This window comes from Sorex araneus, chromosome 3, assembly GCF_027595985.1.
Source record: "Sorex araneus isolate mSorAra2 chromosome 3, mSorAra2.pri, whole genome shotgun sequence".
Lineage (NCBI taxonomy): Eukaryota > Metazoa > Chordata > Mammalia > Eulipotyphla > Soricidae > Sorex > Sorex araneus.
In genome coordinates, this window is record NC_073304.1 from 103642662 (window position 1) to 103660733 (window position 18072).

General features: G+C 46.2%; 2 protein-coding genes across 4 annotated transcripts in view; both read right to left on the reverse strand.

Moving 5' to 3' along the window:
• LOC129403676 (zinc finger protein 260-like) overlaps positions 1 to 10208 on the reverse strand; it is a 49336-nt gene extending 39128 nt beyond the window's left edge. For 2 of the 3 annotated variants that reach the window (XM_055133834.1, XM_055133832.1), the window contains exons 1-3: positions 10146 to 10208; positions 4339 to 4431; positions 3399 to 3570 (exon numbers count right to left, since the gene is read on the reverse strand). The gene's annotated coding sequence lies outside the window, so the exon portion shown is untranslated. Of the gene's footprint in view, positions 1 to 3398; positions 3571 to 4338; positions 4432 to 7696; positions 7867 to 10145 lie in introns of all 3 variants that reach the window. The other variant, XM_055133833.1, reaches the window with a different exon arrangement.
• Positions 10209 to 13458: 3250 nt separating this feature from the next.
• LOC101558072 (nucleoporin p58/p45-like) lies at positions 13459 to 16835 on the reverse strand. The gene is given in 4 exon segments (XM_012933508.2): positions 13459 to 14233; positions 14236 to 14396; positions 15692 to 16391; positions 16394 to 16835. Coding segments are annotated over 4 exon segments (1782 nt in total). The 3' UTR covers positions 13459 to 13754.
• Positions 16836 to 18072: the final 1237 nt, after the last annotated feature.

An 18072-nucleotide genomic window follows, 5' to 3' on the forward strand; every position in this document is an offset into this window, starting at 1 on the left:
AAGGACCAAAAACAGCACACGGAGGAAAATTCCCAAGTGAAAGAAAGCCCCTCTGATAATTGACAAATGGGACAATAAAAGGATCCAGTAATTAATACATGGGTCCTTATAAATATCAAGCGATGGGGAAGAGGATTTGCTTTTTTTTCCACAGATAAAGACAAGTTTTGGTGCCCCTCAAAAAGGCTCAAATTAATAAATGTCACTCCAACGGAGCACTTAGAGAAGGGAATGAAAAGACTACGCCTTGATGAACAGGCAGAACACCTCGAACTCGTGAAGCAAAGTTCCCCACTCGGGGACAACTGAAGGCACTGACATCTCCAGCAGAAGGACTGCTGGAATCGACCCAGGCCCGAGAACACCAGCGGCACTCTTCCTGGCTGTGTCACCACTGGTCACAGTACAGGTAAGTCCATCGACAATTAACATGACATACTGGGCCTACATTCCTAACCTGCCTTTATCAAGGGGAACATCACGGCAGGACGCTCCTGTGCCTACACACACTAATGAACCGTCCTGGCTGCCTGGCCCGCATGATGACACAGGCCAATCAAACCCGAAGAAGGCACAACCTTCCTGAATATATTTCGGGCTGGAAGGGATGCCTATCTGCACGGGTAACGGGAGTCACTGTTTGAAAATACACATACAAAATTGGTTGGCTGAATATCAAGATTCTACTGAATCTCATAAAAAGCCATCATTACTGCTCCCAGCAAATGGATTTTCAGATATGGGAAGTGAAGCAATGACTCCCTACCGTCTTTGCCTCTATGTGAACTCCCTAAATTTACTGAACTAAGACTGGATATGTTGGAAATACTGCAGAGGAAAAAAAGCCAGAGTGTATATTGATTCCCCTTATGGGAAAATTATTGATTGGAGTCCTGCGGACTCAGCCTGGGAAAAGGGAACAAACAAGGCCCTGAGCTGGGGACTAATACAAAGCCCCGGCACTTACCGAATCATAATTCACTTGAATAATGGTATAGTGTGTCGTGGAGGTGGCTTTGCGCCTCCTACACCCTTCCTCCCTGGGCATCAGGAACAAAATCATCTATGGAAATAGGGAATGCTCTTGGATTCATGACCGCCTGTAACCATGTTGGTGCAAAACATTCTTGATAGTTTGATAGAAAGCTTACCCGCTATACACAGGCTTGCGTTCCATTGCCATATGTTATGCGTAAAGGAAAAATGAACGGGGATAGAGTAAAAGGGGTAATGCCCTGCACTGACTGTTCCATGTTCACTCCATCACCAACTCTGTGAGTCTTAAAGCAGAGGAAAGCATCTATTTCCTTAAAGCTCATGCGGGTGTTTGGATGGCCCTGCGGCTGAACCGTTTATGGGAAGACAGTCTGGCTACCAACATTCTTCGTTGGCTGATTGCTCACCTGTCACAGGAAAAGATTAGCGGGCCTCCTGATTGCACCTGTTGTGGGACTCATTGCCATCGCTGCTACCACGGCAACGACGCGAATCACAAAGCGGCAAGTGTCAGACTGCTGAATTCATCAAGAAATGCCTCGAGAACCCTGAAAGACCGTGGACTGCTCAAAGGCAAACTGATGCAGAATTACAGGAAGAACTGGCCGATGGGACACAAACCCTGCTTGGTGACCAGCCTTAAAAGGCAGTTGGCTCTAAAATGTGACTGGAATACCACATGCTTTAGCTAAATAACCTCTTCCTGTGACATGTGACAAATCTGCATTTCCATGGGTAAAGTTAAAAGGAATTTCTTAAGCCATCACAAAGTGACCGACAAAATTATACAGTTGCAAAAATAACATTCATTCTACATTTTGGAATCACTTGCAAACCTTGGGGTCTGATAGCATATGGGCCGGATTGTCTGATGGAATTTCTCAATTAAACCCTGTAAATCATATGCGAGGTCTTATGGGAAGCTCTACTGGCATGTTTATTCTCAAGATCCCGTTGTTGCTTTTACTTTGTGTAGCCCGTAGAAAGTTCCGAGAACAAAGTGGAATAGCCCAACAACAGGCTGCTAACATCACCATGATGGCTAAACTTGCTGCAGAACAGAAAGGGGAGATGTCGGAGCCTGACAGAAGTCATTAAGAAGTTCCAAAGACTCGGCCCTGCAAGCAAGGCTGGGTCCTAGCAGCAACCAGCTAGGAACTCTGAGTGAACTGGGCCGGGGTCAGCATGTCACAATGCAGCCACTCTCTGTTATAGACGGCCTGTGCTGTGCTACGCTTAGATGAGGTTAAACAAATCCTAATAGGTTACTGTGTAAGCCTGTCTAAATCTAGACAGAGAAAGAGGATGTGGAATGTATGGGAGTGGGATGTAACGATTACGAGGTGGTCTGGCTTACTTCATCAGGAGCTTTGTGCATCATTTGGTTACAAGTTAACATGTACTTCATGTGTTTGATCCTCTACTCTGAGTATGCTAGATGTTTTGATCATTAACCCAATAAAAGGAAGCTGCAGTTATGGATTAGTGGCGAATGGTCTGAGAGCTCGGCCCTCCATGCTTAAACATTCCACACACCTTACTTGTATCTGCGCCCCCAACATAAAGAATGCTGATAGCCAAACTGTCTTCCCATAAATGGTTCAGCCACAGGGGCATCCAAATACCTGCACGAACTCTAAGGAATCCAACTAACCCTGGACCATGGTAGGAAGTTTGGCATAAGTGGGGTTGGGGAGTACAGTTAGGAGAGAAGGGACCACTACAAGAATAATTGGAAATGATAACTCTGGAAAAGACAGGAGGAAGGGAGGGAGAGCTGGGGTTAGGGGAACAGTTTGCTACAGAGGTTAGGTTGGGGAGGGGCAGAACTTGAGAACTAATGTGTATCTCATGGTGATTCAATATTTTAAAAAGGGCAGTGGTGGAGCTTCATGGGCATTTCAGTGATGGAGTAATGTAATAAATTTGTAGTAAAACCTCAACACCATAAACTAAACAACACTGTAACTTTATGACCCCAAGTAATTTTGTTTCTGTTTGTTTGGGGCCACACCCAGCTGTTCTCAGGACTTACTCCTGGCTCTGCACTCAGGAATTACTCCTCGAGGTGCTCAGACCCATATGAACGCTGGGGAGAGACCCAGAGAGTGCAACCCTACTGGATGGACTATCTCTCCAGCACACAGGGGAATTATTGTCATGTAACAAAAAGAAACAAATACTGAAAACAAGGGAAAGGTAGAGGGTCACATAAATCTTTGATTAGAGGGTGAATGGTCATATGACTTTTGTTTTGTTTTTCTAAAATAGCATTTCTTTACTCACTTATAAGAGGGCCTTAAAATAACCTTGTACAAACCCGTCAAGGTTAAATCCCTAAGAAGTAGTATATTCATTTACTAAGAAAAGCTGAGCAGGCAGTGACTGGGAGCTTCACTCACCCACTGACTCCAGGTGACTGTAGGTTTCCAGCATCACATCCCTGTACAGGCTCCTCTGCTCCCCGTCCAGGTGCTGCCACTCTTCCCAGGTGAAGTCCAAGGCCACTTCCTCAAACAGCACCATGGCCTGTAGCGGTGTATTTCTCTCAGTCAGCGGCAGACTATTCTAACCCTGGGGCCGGAACAATAGCAGAGTGTGCCGGTCATGTGCCTTGCATGTGGCCAACCCGGGTTTAGTCCCACATCCCAGATAGTCTCCCAACCCAACAGGAGTGATCCCTTGCTAGGTCACAGTTCCAAGCATTTTAGGTTCCACATTGGGTTTTCCCTTCTCCTCCCAAAGAGAGCTTAGGTTGACCGAACCACACCCACCACAGTGCTCCTGAGGCACACCCTCCCTCATCAGGCCACTCCCAATCCTCTGTGTTTATCTTTACTCTCTCCTTTGTGCTCTGCTCCCCCTATCTGTTAGTCACAAGTGTCTCCATCAGAAGGATAACTTGTAAAGTCAAACCTTCTGAAGGCTCTGGATTTTGTACATGCCAGTGAAATACAGCTTTTCTCTTTCCTTTATGTCCTCTGCATACTTTGATTCTAGAGCAATGGCCTTTTGGTATCGACACAGGAAGACAGTTATGCTTTTGGGATAACATGGGAGTTAATTGACTCTGAATAATATTTACTCCTGGGCATTCATCCAGTTCACTTGATTTAAGGCTTAGTTGCCCTTAGATTGACCGCAGTGCCATACACCCAAAAGGCGGGTCCCAGAAGGGTCTTGGATGGACCCATGGCAAACTGTAAGCTACCCTAGTTCAACATGGGACACCTCAGTGCCATAAGAAATATCATAAGTTAAGAGCATATTCACGGGACAAACTCTGACAAGACCCAAAAGCAGTAACTGAGTAAGACCCTGCTGAAGTGAGGAAAAACTCACCTGGCCTGAGGACTGCAGTCTGGAAATATCGGGAGATGTCCGCAGGAAAAGATACCCTTTCCTATGAGTTCGAGAGACGATTCGAAGCTTAATCTAGGGTACAAATAAAAGTCCCCGACTCTTACTGTGTTTATTAGAAATGACTAGAAATATTAGTAAGAAGCACATTGAATAGGATTGTTTATGGGGATTACCAAAAAGGAAAGGAAAAAATCACTATGGCCTTGGAATTCTGCACCTGGGCTGATCTCCCAGAAGGAATCTGGAGTGCTGGAGCCCCAGGATGAAATTCAGTCCTGAGACGGGTCTCGCAGAAGCACCCCCCCTGAAGAAGCAGCTTTACATCCGTTCACTGTTAATGTTCATGTTCAACCACACCTGTGTGTAGTGCTGCCCCAACCCTCACGGTTTCTCTATAATGCCGACTTAAAGAAAGGGCCACTGATTACTAGCCGCCATGCGCCCCCAACCCCTTCCTTCATCCATCGGCTGGGGGCATGGTCATCAGCCCCGAAAGCACCAGTGGACCCAGGTCATCGAGGGACGGTGACAACAAAAATCCCTGAGTGCAACGTCAGGAGCAAGCCCTGGGCACTGCCAGGTATGGCCCCAAAGCAAAAACAAAAAGAAACATCCAAACCTCTTTATTATGACTTCATAAAAATAGCGCCACAGTATCCCATATTAATAACACACATATTGCCATGAATAAAAGTGTTAATAAATTCTCCATAAAGAAGCTTATTGTTGGGAAACCTAAGTATAAATATAGAACTGAATGAATCTCCCAGAATACCAATTCTCGAAACAGGATTACTCTATCTGGAACAAAAATGCGAAACTAGTCATTTGTCCTGACACATTACATGTCACCGGAGACCCAAAGATGAGGACCCAAACCCCATTAGTTCTTTCACGTGAACCATATATTTTAATGAATTCAAAGCAATAACGGGACGTCACTCGGTGCCTTGGACTCCTGCATTCAGACCTTGCAGTCCAGCCCACTCAGCGATCTTGCCATCCCAGGAGGCAATTTTCAAAGAAGCCTTAACTGAGGTACCTCTCCTATAACTGGCTATGACCTCGTAAAAGGACAAAGACATGTCATCTTCCTCCCTCTTGCGACACACGAACTCAGAAGGAAAGATTCAGCTGTAAATCAGGAACACATCTGAACTGGAAGGCAACTTGATACTGACTTTCCAGTCTGTAGAATTTTAAGAGTTAAAAATTTGTTTAACCCACAGAGTTCAGTCGAAGGTATAGAAGTACTACCTAACACGCAGGAATGGACACAACCAGGTAGCGAAGGCCATGGATGGAGATGGCTCACGGGCCCGAGTGCAAGCCTTGTAGGAATGAACCCTGGGTCTATCACTTGTACTGAGTGGTCGTTAGCAATGTGAGACCAGTGCCTAGTAGCATACCCTGAGTAGCCCCTGAGAGCACTGTCTGTGACCCCAATACTAAAATACAGAGTTCAATTATGGGACGCTACTGAACAGAGTAATACTTGGGCTGGAGAAATAGTGCGGCAGGGGCGGCACTTGTCTTTCACACGCCCGACAAAGGTTCGATCCCCGCCATCCCATATGGTCCCCGAGCACTGCCAGGAAGGATTCCGAAGTGCAAAGCCAGGAGTAAGCCCTCAGCACTGCTGGGTAGAACTCCAAAGCTGAAAAATGTGGCATGTGGAAAAACATTCAGCTTTTCCAACTGTTAAGAAACGAAGACCGAATCCACAGGACATACTACTCCCAGGTAATGGGAAAAGGGTGAGAAAAGCCCGCTTGTCTCTGGGACTTATTCTAGTCCACCTTGTCCAATTCTTTGGTTGCTGCGACATACAGCACAGCAGTCCCAGATCTCCACACAGGGGAGGAAAAAAACTGAGGAAAAAAAATAAGGAATAATGATTATACAAGGTTGTGAACCACTATGCTTCGATAAAAAGTGAAACAGAACCAGAGTGACACACATCAGGAAGGGTGCTTGCCTTGCATGCAAGAGACCTGGGTTCAATTCCCAGCCTTGCAGGATGGATCCCTGAGCACAGAGTCAGAGTAAGCCCTGAGCACTGCCGGGAGTGGCCCCAAACAGTAATAAAGAAATTACAAAGTTTTTTTTTTAAACTTAAAAAAATCCTCCGAAACGGAGATTTCAGAAGAAACAGATTCCTGGGCCACGAAGACTATGAAATGGCAAGTGCTTATGATTCACATAGGAGCCCTGGGTCTGATTGTCAGAAATCCTGGGGCACTTACCTGGGCATAAGGAAAACAAAGAAAAACAGAAAAATAAATAAATTACACTGTCACTACAAGTGATATTGAGATACTGTATGAAAATAATGGATCTCTGATTGGAATCCAAGCACTGGGGTGGGACAGAATATAAAACCAAACAAAACACATCCTGGGAAAAGGCTAAGAGGCTATTTTTAAAACATCATCAAAGCAGTTGTTTAAATAGTTGTGATAGATAGTTCAGAGCAACAGTCTGGACAAGGTTCTAGAACACTCAATAAAATGGAGAAACCAACCAGTACTAACAGACTGTCTGGCAATAAGGCTACACAGGTGCTAACTAACGGCTGTGAGAAAATGTGACCAATCTGAGGCCCCCTTCAAGATCTTCCCTTTTAGGGTGTCTGTTCAGTGCGGCCCGATGGGTTAAATCAAGCAAGGACACAGGGGAATATGAGTTTGCAGATCCCCTGCGCAGATGAACCCGGTGCATCGCTTAGAACAACCTTGCAAGCCAGTTAACTGCTCAGTGTGCAGACCCAACTGGATATAAAACTTGACTATTTTCTGATTTCGTGTTTCTCTCTGACTTGCATTCAGTAAACCCACCAGTATGCCCACATACAGTTGTTATGGCACCCCCTAGAAACATAAGATGGTTAAAATCTTAGCGTCCAGATATCCCCACCCATTGGGGGATAGAAAGGGAAGGGGTTGGGGAAATTAAAAGCGTAAATTATATAGAGAGAAACAGCAGGGGCAGCCAGCGGGTTCCCTTTGACTCTCATTCCCATTTTTTTTTTCTTTTTGGGTCACACCCTGCGATGCTCAAGGGTTACTCCTGGCAGTGCTAGGAGACCATATGGGATGCTGGGATCAAACCCAGGTCGGCCGCGTGCAAGGCAAACGACCTCCCCACTGTGAGATTATCACTCCAGTCCCTCATTCCCATTCTTGCAGCAGTGCCTTTGCTATGTTCTCTTTTCCTAAAATAAATGTTCCCCTGCGATCCTAACCTAACAAGAAGAATAAGAACTTGAGAGAACAGTGTGTATGACTTACACTTAGAGTTCCAGAAAGAAAGGGAAAGCACAAAACAGAATATGAACCTTTTTTTTCTTTGTTTTGATTGGGCCACAGATGGCTGTGCTCTTGGCTTACTACTCCTACCTCTGTGCTCACAGACAACACCTGAACCAGTGCAGTAGCTCAGCGGTAAGTTTTTGTCTTGCACAAGGCAGGTTTCATCTCCAGCACCCCATATAGCCAGGAGTAATTCCTAAAGGGGGGAGGGGAGAGACAGAGACAGAGACAGAGACAGAGAGAGAGATCACTGCTGTAGGGCTTGAGGGACCATGCGGAGTGTTGGGGATCAAACCCAGGAGGGCTGGGAGCAAGCAAGTGCCCCACCTGCTGGACTCTCTAGCCCACTTTTTGAAATGACTAGGGGTCACATATATAGGACAATGGGTGGGGTGCCCATCTTACAAACACCAGTCCCGTAGGGTTGAACCCCAACATTACATAAAATTCCCTGGGTATCACAAGGACTGATCCCTGAGCACAGAATCAGAGTTAGCTCAGAGTGCTGCCAGCTGTGACCCAAAGTCAAAAATAAATGAATGAAAAAAGATAATTTTTTATTCTGTTTACTTTGAGACTGAAGCTCTTCCATTGGGAGTAAAGAGAGGCTGCTAAAAATCTCAGGGCTAGGATGAATGGAGACGTTACTGCTGGGCCCCCTCGAGCAAATCCATGAGCAATGGGATGACAGTGACAGTGACAAGTGAAAACAAGAAACAATGACTATTTCTGAGCATGGTGCAATAGTAAGCCATGACCATGGCTGAATGTTGTCAAAAAACAAAAATGAACCTGAGAGATAGGGCAGGGATTGGTGCTGCTCCCTTGCACACGGCCAACTCAGATTTAGTCCCCGACAATGCCTATGATCCCCTGAGCATCATCTGGAGTGATCTCTGAGAGAACAATCAGGAGCAATCCTTGAGCAGAGCTGGATATGTCCAAACACAAAAGGAAGGAAAGAAGGGAGAGAGGAAGGGAGGATACGGAGGAAGGAAGGGAGAAAGAGAAAGAGGGAGGGAGGGAGGGAAAGAGTAAGACTGGCAGGAAGGGTGGAAAGAAGGAAATACATAAAATCAGTGAGTAAAACCATGGCTTTGGTGAAAGGTGTGAGCAGTGAGAATGTTACTCCAGATACCTCAGTAACTACAAGATGCAAAGAAGGAGATCTTTAAGGCAGCAGGGAAAGGAGAGAACAAGGGCACCAGTACATAAGAGTGAAGAATAGTTTCTCATCAGAACAATAGAAAAACGTTATTAAAGCAAAGAAAGGAGAGCTCTGATGTCACTGCACACACACTCAAGGGAAACCCACGGTTGCACGCCAGTGAAAAGCAGATACTCATATTCAGAAGGCAAACAGGCCACGTTCAAAGATATTCTTCAGGGCTCAGAGCGATACACAGCAGGTCGGTCCCCTGAGCCCCCAGGGGTGAGCCCTGAGTGCTGAGCCAGGGGAAAGCGCTAAGAACCACCAGGTGTGGCCCCCAAACAAACAAGAGCCAATTATTCAGTACTTAAATGTGATTTCACCTGACGGAAAGACAAGAGAGGGTCCACCACATGCTTGCTACCTGAAAGCCCACCTGAAAGAAGGATGAAACCGATGACTAAAGCTGTGCTACAGCCCACAAATGGCAAAAAACTCGGAAAGAAAATGTCAGGGGTCGCTGCTGATAATGGTTGAGGATGAGAGAAAAGAACAGAGAAGTCATGTCAGTGAAGTGCCTGGATAAGTGACTACAAAGCAGACACACCGGTAAGTCACTGCAGGGCCAGGAGCTCTGACACACACCGGGACACAGGGCACCCGAGAGAGTCACACTGCGGAACGGTACGGAAGGCAGCGCGTGTGGGGAGGGAATTAAACTGGGATCCAGGCAGTCCTGCTCAGTTGGGCGGACCCTGCGACAGGGCTGGGGCTCAGGGTCCCCGGAAGCACCCAAGCCCGTCCCCCGCGCCCCCGAGAGAGCAGATGCCCAGGGCGGGGGGGGACGGGGCAGCGGGCGGAGCTCCGGCCGCGCGGCCCCCGGAATCCAAGGCCCAGGGTCCGCCCAGTCCCGGGACCCTGCAGGAAGGACCCCGAGCAGGGCGGGGAGCCCTCCCCCTCCCCTCTCCCCCTCCCAGCCCCCGCAGACCTTCTGTTGTGACCCCCGCCCGTCTACCCGGCATCCTGCACGCCGAGACGGGACCCCGACCCGGGTGCGGGTCCCGCGGCGGGCCGGGAGGGGGGACCGTGTCCCGCCGCCAACCGCGGGCACTCGGGGTCCAGCCTGCCCCGGCCCTTCCCCGTGCGGCCCCGCCGGCCCGCGCCGCTGCGGAGACCCAGCGGCCAGGCAGGAGGGGCCGCGCGCTCCCAAGGGGGGCTCCCTCCCGCCTCTGCCCACCTCCCCCTGCTCGCCCACTCCTCAGCTCCTGCATCTGTCCGCACCCGGCGTCCCCCAGCCTCGCAGCGGCACCCGGGCCATCACGCACCTCTCGGCCTCTGCAGAAGAGTCCCCGGCTCGGGAGATCCTCCTCGGGTCCCGGGAGTCTCGGTCCACGTGGACCAGAGCGGAAGGACCAGCCCAGGGGCGGTTCCCTCCAGCGGAAGTCGGCGGAGCGCGTCGCAAAGCCCCCTGGGAACTGTCGTTTGGGGGGACTACACTTCCCACAGGCCTCTGCGCCCGTCCGGAGGCCCCTTTCTAGTTGAGGGCGGCTGTACTTTGCTAACCTGAGAGCAGGGACAAGAACAGAGTGGGGATAAAGAAGGGCGTGCATTTATTGGGCGACGGTCACTGCAACTCTTATTTTACTCACTGAAAACTACGTGGATGAGCTGAGAAACTTAAATGTGAGAAGAAAATTTATGATATCAAAAGTCAGGCTGGAGTAATAATACAGCGGGGAGGGCGCTTGCCTTGCTCGCAGTTGACCTGGTTTAATTATGGAGCCCCATAGGGTCCCCCGAGCACGCCCAGGAGTGAGCCCTGAGCACTGCTGAGTGTGACTCAACACTCCTCCCATCAAATTAATCATAAAATACTGTGTTGGATGTTCCCCTGGTCTTTTCTGCACGAAGTGAAATGATCGGGTAGCTTTGAATTTTTATTGTATTTATTTCGTGTCTGGACGTTAATGTGACTTTACCTGAGATTATTCCTCCTGCTCATGGTTTATAATTCTCTTTCATGTTCTTCGAATCCACTTGCTAGTACTTTGTTCAATTATGTGTCCCTATCAATATGTATTCTTAATTGTAAATGACAAGCAGTTTTATGAGTATATAATGGAATGTTTTAATTTGATTCTGCAGTTGTGTGTGTGTGTGTGTGTGTGTGTGTCCTTAAGGTGGTGGCTTTAGTTTCCTTTCTGATGACCCCGGGTTGTCTTCTTTGGGAAGTAAGGACTCCAGAGACTCCAAGCTGACTCCTGATGCCTTTGAGGAAGGTGGAAACCAGTGAGATGCTGTGGAGATGCTGGCAGTGATGCTATGAGCCCAGAGGGCCTCCCACCCCTGCAAGGTTCCTGTACTCCACACCCACAGCCCCCACGCTCTGGACCGGATTTTACCACTTCTTTCCCAGGAGATACTCAGGCCCCGTTGGAGGTTCCCATAAGGTGACCCCAGGACCCCTGCTCCATAACTAGTGTCTGAGCCATCCCCTGAAAAGGGGCTGCATGGAGCCAGACTCCTGCCTGCTGTCCCTCCTCCGAGGCCACATTCGGACTCTCATACGGGGAAGCTCCTCCGGGAGAAGGTCAGTGTGTCCACGCAGGTGAAGTTCTCAGCGGCACCAGCAGTGCCCACACTGCGGCATCAGAAGAGGTTTCCCCAAAGCACACGCAGTGCGTCTGATTGTCATGGGAAGACCCGAACATGAGGCCTGGGCTGGGGATCTGTGCACAGCCCAAACCAGGCTTCAGGATTCTCCAGCCAGGACTCCAGAATGAGGTCTACAAGTATCATCGACATAATATCTGTACAATGATTGTACTGATCTATTTTATGATTGTACAGATAATGTTTTATTCCCTGTTCAGGACCATAGGGTTGTTCAAACCATTGGACTCTAGTGAATAGATCTGCTATGAATATGGCAGCTGTTTTTTTAAAAGAGTAATAATTGGAAAATTATTTATCAAAGCAGCTGACTCCTCTAGCAATCCAATGCAACGGACACAGTAAGTTTTATTGTTTACATAATGACATGCCCTGGACAAAGTGATGACAACGGAGACAATGACAACATTTAAACTCCTATCACAAGCTGATCTGTTACAGACTTCCAGTGGTTTAACATAGTGAATGTAAAATATATAAAGAACAAAAATAAAAATACTCATATTTTTGCAGCACAAAGCAATTACCTTTTTAAAAAGTGCCTGTGGTAATTGAGTATTTATTTCTGGCAATAATTAGAAAACACATAAACACACATGCAACAAAAATCACCCATTTGCCTATCCTCCCCCCAAATCTGCATGTGAGGATTACAGTATTGAAGTGTGCAAATATAAAAAAAAGGCTAGTGCTCAGAAACAAAGCATTTTCCTTATGTTATTCCATCAAGGTGAAAAAATTTCAAATCCAAGAACCCAATCATAGTAAGTAAAAAAATTTGACAATACTTTTATAATCAAGCCCAACTAACAGTATACTAAAGTATGCACGTGTATAGATAAGGTGTGCACATATACCCACATATATGCAATGCCTATTTTAGAAGAAAAGGTGCCTTGGTGAAAATGACCAAAAATATTCACTCGATGCATGTCATGTGCAAAACATTTCTTATAATTTTTTAAATTATTTTCAATGAAACTTCATGTTCACAATCCCATCTGAACACTGTGCTTGAAAGATACTTAGGTCTACCTAATAGTTTCTGTCTAAAGCCACGGCTAAGGCAATTCTCTGTCAAGGGCTCACTCTTCCACCCACTCTGTGTCACTAGCAGTAATACAGACAAATACTACAGATGCAATCTGGCATGCCTATGTGCTACTATCTGGAGCTCTGTTCAGCGTGAAAATGGGATAGTTTATAGATGCTACAAAGAATACTCTTTTTCTTAAAATATATTTTTTCTCTATTCCAAATTAAGCACTTACTTAGACATTAAGAGGCTAATAAGCCATTCCTTTTGGTGTCACTATTAATAGCACTATAAGAAAGAACTCTGTATTAGAATAGCTAGAAAAGTTTCCACTGAATTAATAGTACATCCTTTACCTGTATAGAATCAATTTGGCTTAATAGCTCTTTGCCTCCGGAACATCAGTCTGGAATTCAAATATGCTCTTAAAGGTCCATCTCAAATATGTAAAAACATCTCATATAGGCAATATGAGGATATATAGGAAAATAAAAAGTTGTTATAAATCTATTGAGTTTGCAGCATTTCTTATTCAGAGCAGTTGCAAGCATTAAGGTGAAATAAGATTAAGAGAAAACCTAGTGGCAATGAAGTTCAGTTGGTCAAATATTTACACTAGCAGCAAAATAACTGCAATGATTTAGTACCTCTAGCTTATTATTCTACAAGCACTGAGAATTTGAAGCTCAAAAGGTGAAAAATGGAAAACCCTTAGAAAAGGGAAACAGTTTTGAGGCAAAAGTTGTAGATCTGTAAATATATATTCTATAAGCACACAATTGTGTGCAGAACATTTTATAGATTTACATACATATTCACAAGATGCCCTGAAGTGTAGTTCAAAAGACCTTTACAAGAAAAAACTCATTCTAGTATAGGCCCTAGATTTCACACCATCAATATATGAAACGTGCATATATTCACTGTATGTAAACTTCATCAACAGAAACAATTATTAACACTAGATTAAACAGTTTTACCAATCAGTAATGTAACATTTCTTACACTGAGAATCAAAATAACAAGTACACAACTGGGTTTTAAATTCACACACACAAAAAAAGATGTTTAGCATGGCAAACAATAAAGTTCAAATTCCAAAGTAGGAGAAAAATATCAAAACTTTGTAAATCTCCTGGGATGCAATTTAACCACTGCATCACTTTTAGAAAAATAGACTCAGAATGACGATGCACTATAGATTTCTCAACATCAACCCATATGTCTATCTTTTTCCTCTTTTGTTTCCAGCTGGAGTTTTCTTCAACTGAAGGAACGGTCCTCCTGTTCCAAAACCTGCAGACGCAGGATTGGACACCCCAAATGTCAAACCAGCAGATGCCGTGATGCCAGGATTTCTGAAGTTAAACTCAGATGTACTTGAGCTGCCAAAGCCTGCACTAAGACTTCCTGAGGACTTATTTGTTGTTCCAAATCCAAATGTAGAGGCCCCTGTGGTGCTGCATCCAAAACCAGAGCTAGCTCCAAATCCTCCAAGGTCCGAAGAACCTAAGCCACTTGACTGCAAGCCAGTGCCAATACCTGAGCCCAAAGGCGGTCCAAAACTAACTCCCAGAGATGGCTGTGGCCCTGGGGCAGGCTGCTGCTGCTGTGTCAGTATCGCAGCCATGGCAATGGCCTCTGAGTTTGACATGTTGCTGAAAGGAGTGGGCCCAGTGGTGACTCTGGGTGCATTCTGCCACTCTTTGCTTCCGCTCGCCTGGCTTTAAACACATCTACAGCATCTCCAAAAAACATTTTCCTGTAGCCAAGGTACTGTTCTTTGAGCACCTTCACATTTTCATGAATAGACCGCAGTTGTGCAGCTAGAGCTACAAAGGTTTGATGAATTTTCTGCATAGCCATTTGTTGGATATCATTGGTTTGTCCTTTCTCCCTTGCCACAGAGTTTGGGTTTATCTGGCAATAATCTCTAAACAATTCTAGACTACATTGGTATGTCCTGCTCCCCTTGCCACTAGGAACTTAGGTATATCAGTCACACCCATCAAAGTGCTCCCGAGTCACTCCCATTCCTTTGTTTATCCGTAATCACTTCTATGCTCCCTTCCCCAACTACTCATTCAGCTCTTCCCCTAATCAGACTCTGTTAATTTGTAAGGTCAGACCTTGCTAGGACAATGAACTTGTATTGTAAGTTAATGTTGTCTTTCTCCTCTCTTATGTCTTTTGAATAGTTTACTTTAAAACAATATCCTTTTAGTATGGACGAAGAAAGACAATTGCTAATATGCTTTGGTAACATGGGATTTAATTGGCTTCAAATATTATTCACTCCCGGGCATCTGCTTTCTTGACTTAAGCCTCAGATGCCCTTACTTCCTAGCACCCCCAAAAGCAGGGTCCTGACGAGGGACAGGACAGACCCAGGGCAAGCGGTGAGTTGTGTGCTACCCTAGGATCGAGATGGGCCTGGCCAAAGTGCCTAATGCTTAACTATATGTTAAGAGCTTAGTCATGGACATGTCATGTCATGATCCAAAAGGACCCTTCTAGGGATAGGAAAGACTAATCTGCCCTGAGCACTGTAGTCTGAGATCAAGATGACCCCAGGAGAGCAATTCTATAAGCTTAATGCATCTCTTGCTATGTCCATACAAAATGATTAATAATATGAATACTTATATGTTAGTTGGACAAGGAGAGGAGAAACACACCCACGGGATTCCACTCTTGGGCAGGTGTCTTGCTGAAAAAGAATCTGTCCTAGAAGCAGCATCCCCTAAGGGATAGAACTTTACCCCCTATTGATTGTAAACACACCTATGTGTAAGCCCCAACCCCCTCATTCTTAGGGATTTAACTAGGCTGTGTGAGTGGGCTGGGGGGGTCAGTCCCAGGGTCGAGTTCCAGGGTCAGTCCCAGGGCCAGTCCCAGGGCCAGTCCCAGTGCGAGTCTCAGAGCCAGATCTGGAGAAGCTAGATACACATCCAGATCCAGAGGAGAAGGAGAATGAGTAGGATGGGGGAGGAAGAAGCAGGAGGAGAATCAGAGGAGAATGGAGATGGGAATGGAATAAACTGCAACTGAGACCAACCAGCCTGGTTCCGTTCCTTCCTTTGCCTGCCTCATCATTGCCATCAACCTCCCTGGTGAGGTGCCCACGCTCTTCTTTCTTTTTTGTATTTTTACACAGCCATTGACAAATCTTGAGGTGTTATATGTGAGTTATTTGCTTGAGTGGCCAGATGGCTTTCAAGTTCTTCGATTTGTTGTCTATACTGCTGAAGCTGTACTTCGAACTGCTGAACCAAGATTCTGAAATAGTCAGCAGGAGCTGTATTTTCATGCTGGAGACCAGGTGGTGTTTTCTGGGTTCTCAAAGCTATTTTAGCATTCTTTAACTCCTGAGCAGTCCCTATTTTTAATTTGTCAATATTGAGAGTATTTCTCTGTAATCCACTGGCAGCCAATGACAAAAGCTGCTTCAGAGCTTTAATGTCTTCTTGTACTTTAAGCATTGCTTTTGAAGACATTCTACTAATTTCTTCTTGTACTTGCTTTTGTTCTTTCACAAATTTCTGGAGATTCTCAACATCCTGGCAGATCAGAGGAGGTAGATTTTCATCCTTCAGTGCTTTACTATCCTCTGGTCTTGTTCGCATTTTATCACTCTTTTTATTTGATGAGCTACTAAAATTTATGCCACCAAGGCCTTCATTGCCCACAGATGAAGTAGCAGCTGCAGTTCCCAAAGTCAATTCTAACTCATTCTGTTCAAGTCCTGATGTTGCCGAGTTTGTATTCTGGAAACGTGAACCTCCCAGATCAGGTAAGGCCACCCCTAAAGAAAGGCCTGTTGATGCAGTTGTAGTGGTCTCTGCTGGTCCACCCAAATTAGAGTAAATCCTGTGGATGCTGCCGAAGTAGATATCAGAGAGGATGAAAGACTAAGAGCACCAGCTGAGGTAGAAGTAGTAGGAAGAGTAAATGGTGTTGCAGATGCTGAAGGCTTGTTGAAACCTAGACTGAAACCTGTCAGAGAGGCAGAGGTGGTGGCTGGAGTTCCCAGTGTTAATCCTGTAGATATAGTTGTTGCTATTCCTGTGTTGATTCTGAGAGTGAGCCCAGTGGTAGGCTTAGACCCAAAGAGCACATTTCCAAACCCTGAAGTTGCAGATGTGGTTGCTGGAGTGGTTGAACTCCCAAGGTTCCCGAAGTTGAGCCCCACAGATGGGGTGCTGGACGCGCCAGTGCCGAACGAGAAACCGCCACCAGGAGCAGTCCCACCGGCGGCCACTGTGCCGGAGCCGAAGCTGGTGCCGAAGGAGAAGCCCGTGGCCATGGCCACCCTGGGCCCCCCGCCAGCTAGCAGAGATCCGGTGGGACGTGCCTCGAGCTTCACAGCCCACAGCCCCGGCCGCCCCAGCTGCATCGTGGTCGCCCGGGGCTGCGGCGAGCTGGCAGCGGATTTTAATTAGAATACTCTATGATTTGGAAAGTTATATTACTTGTAGAGTCCTTTGTAGGATAACAAAGCCTCAGGTAGCTTAGGTTTATTGGGTTACTCCCTTCACAGTGCTCCATTCCTCTCTGTTTATTTGTAACTTCTTTCTTTGTGTTCTGTTGACTTGTAAATATTGTTTTTCTTTTCTCCTTGAGTCCTTTGCATACTTTATTCAGAGCCATGTCCTTTTGTATGAACACAGGAAATAGCAAATGCTATGCTTTTGTAACCTGGGAGTCATTTGACTCTACATGATATTTTTCTTCTGGGCATCTGTTCTCTCGACCTAGATCTAAGCCTCAGCTGCCCTTACTTCCTAGCACCCCCAAAAGCAGGGTCCCGACAAGGGACGAGATGGACCCAGGGCAAGCGGTGAGTTTTGTGCTACCCTGGCATCGAGATGGGCCTGGCCAAAGCGCCTAATGCTTAACTATAAGTTAAGAGCTTGGTCATGGACAAATGCTGTCATGATCCAAAAAGTAATAACTAGATTCGGACCCTGCTAGGGTTAGGAATGATTAATCTGGCCTGAGTGCTATAGTCTGAGCCTGCAAGATGTTGCCAGGAGAGCTGCCCTACAAGCCTCAGTGTATTTCTTAACTGTGTCCATACAAAAATAACTTGTATTAAGATGTGAATAAGTTCTTGGACTAAGGAAAGGAGAAAAACCTTAAGAGGTATTTTTCCTGCTGGCAGTCAGGAAGGACTTTGGAATGCCTGGCCCTTGGGAAGGGCTTTCTTACGTTGATTTTGCTAGCTGACTGTGTGTAGCCTAGAGGGCAAGGTGGGAGAGACAAGTAGGGGGAGAGACTAGTGAAGGAGTTTGGAGCAGCAGGAATCCAGAGTGAAGCAGTAGATCCAGAGAGGACAGAGCTAGTAGTGCAGGAGATGAGAAAGATGGAAGATTGAATAAATGGTAACTAATCAGCAACCAGCTTGGTCCTCGTTCTTCTTTTGCCTGTCCTTTACCAACAGCTTTCCCGATCCAGCCCATACACAGTGGTTCCAGAGCACCAAATATGGGTGGTGAGACAGCCACCCAGAGAGCCCGTGAGTGCACACGCCCTTCAGTGTG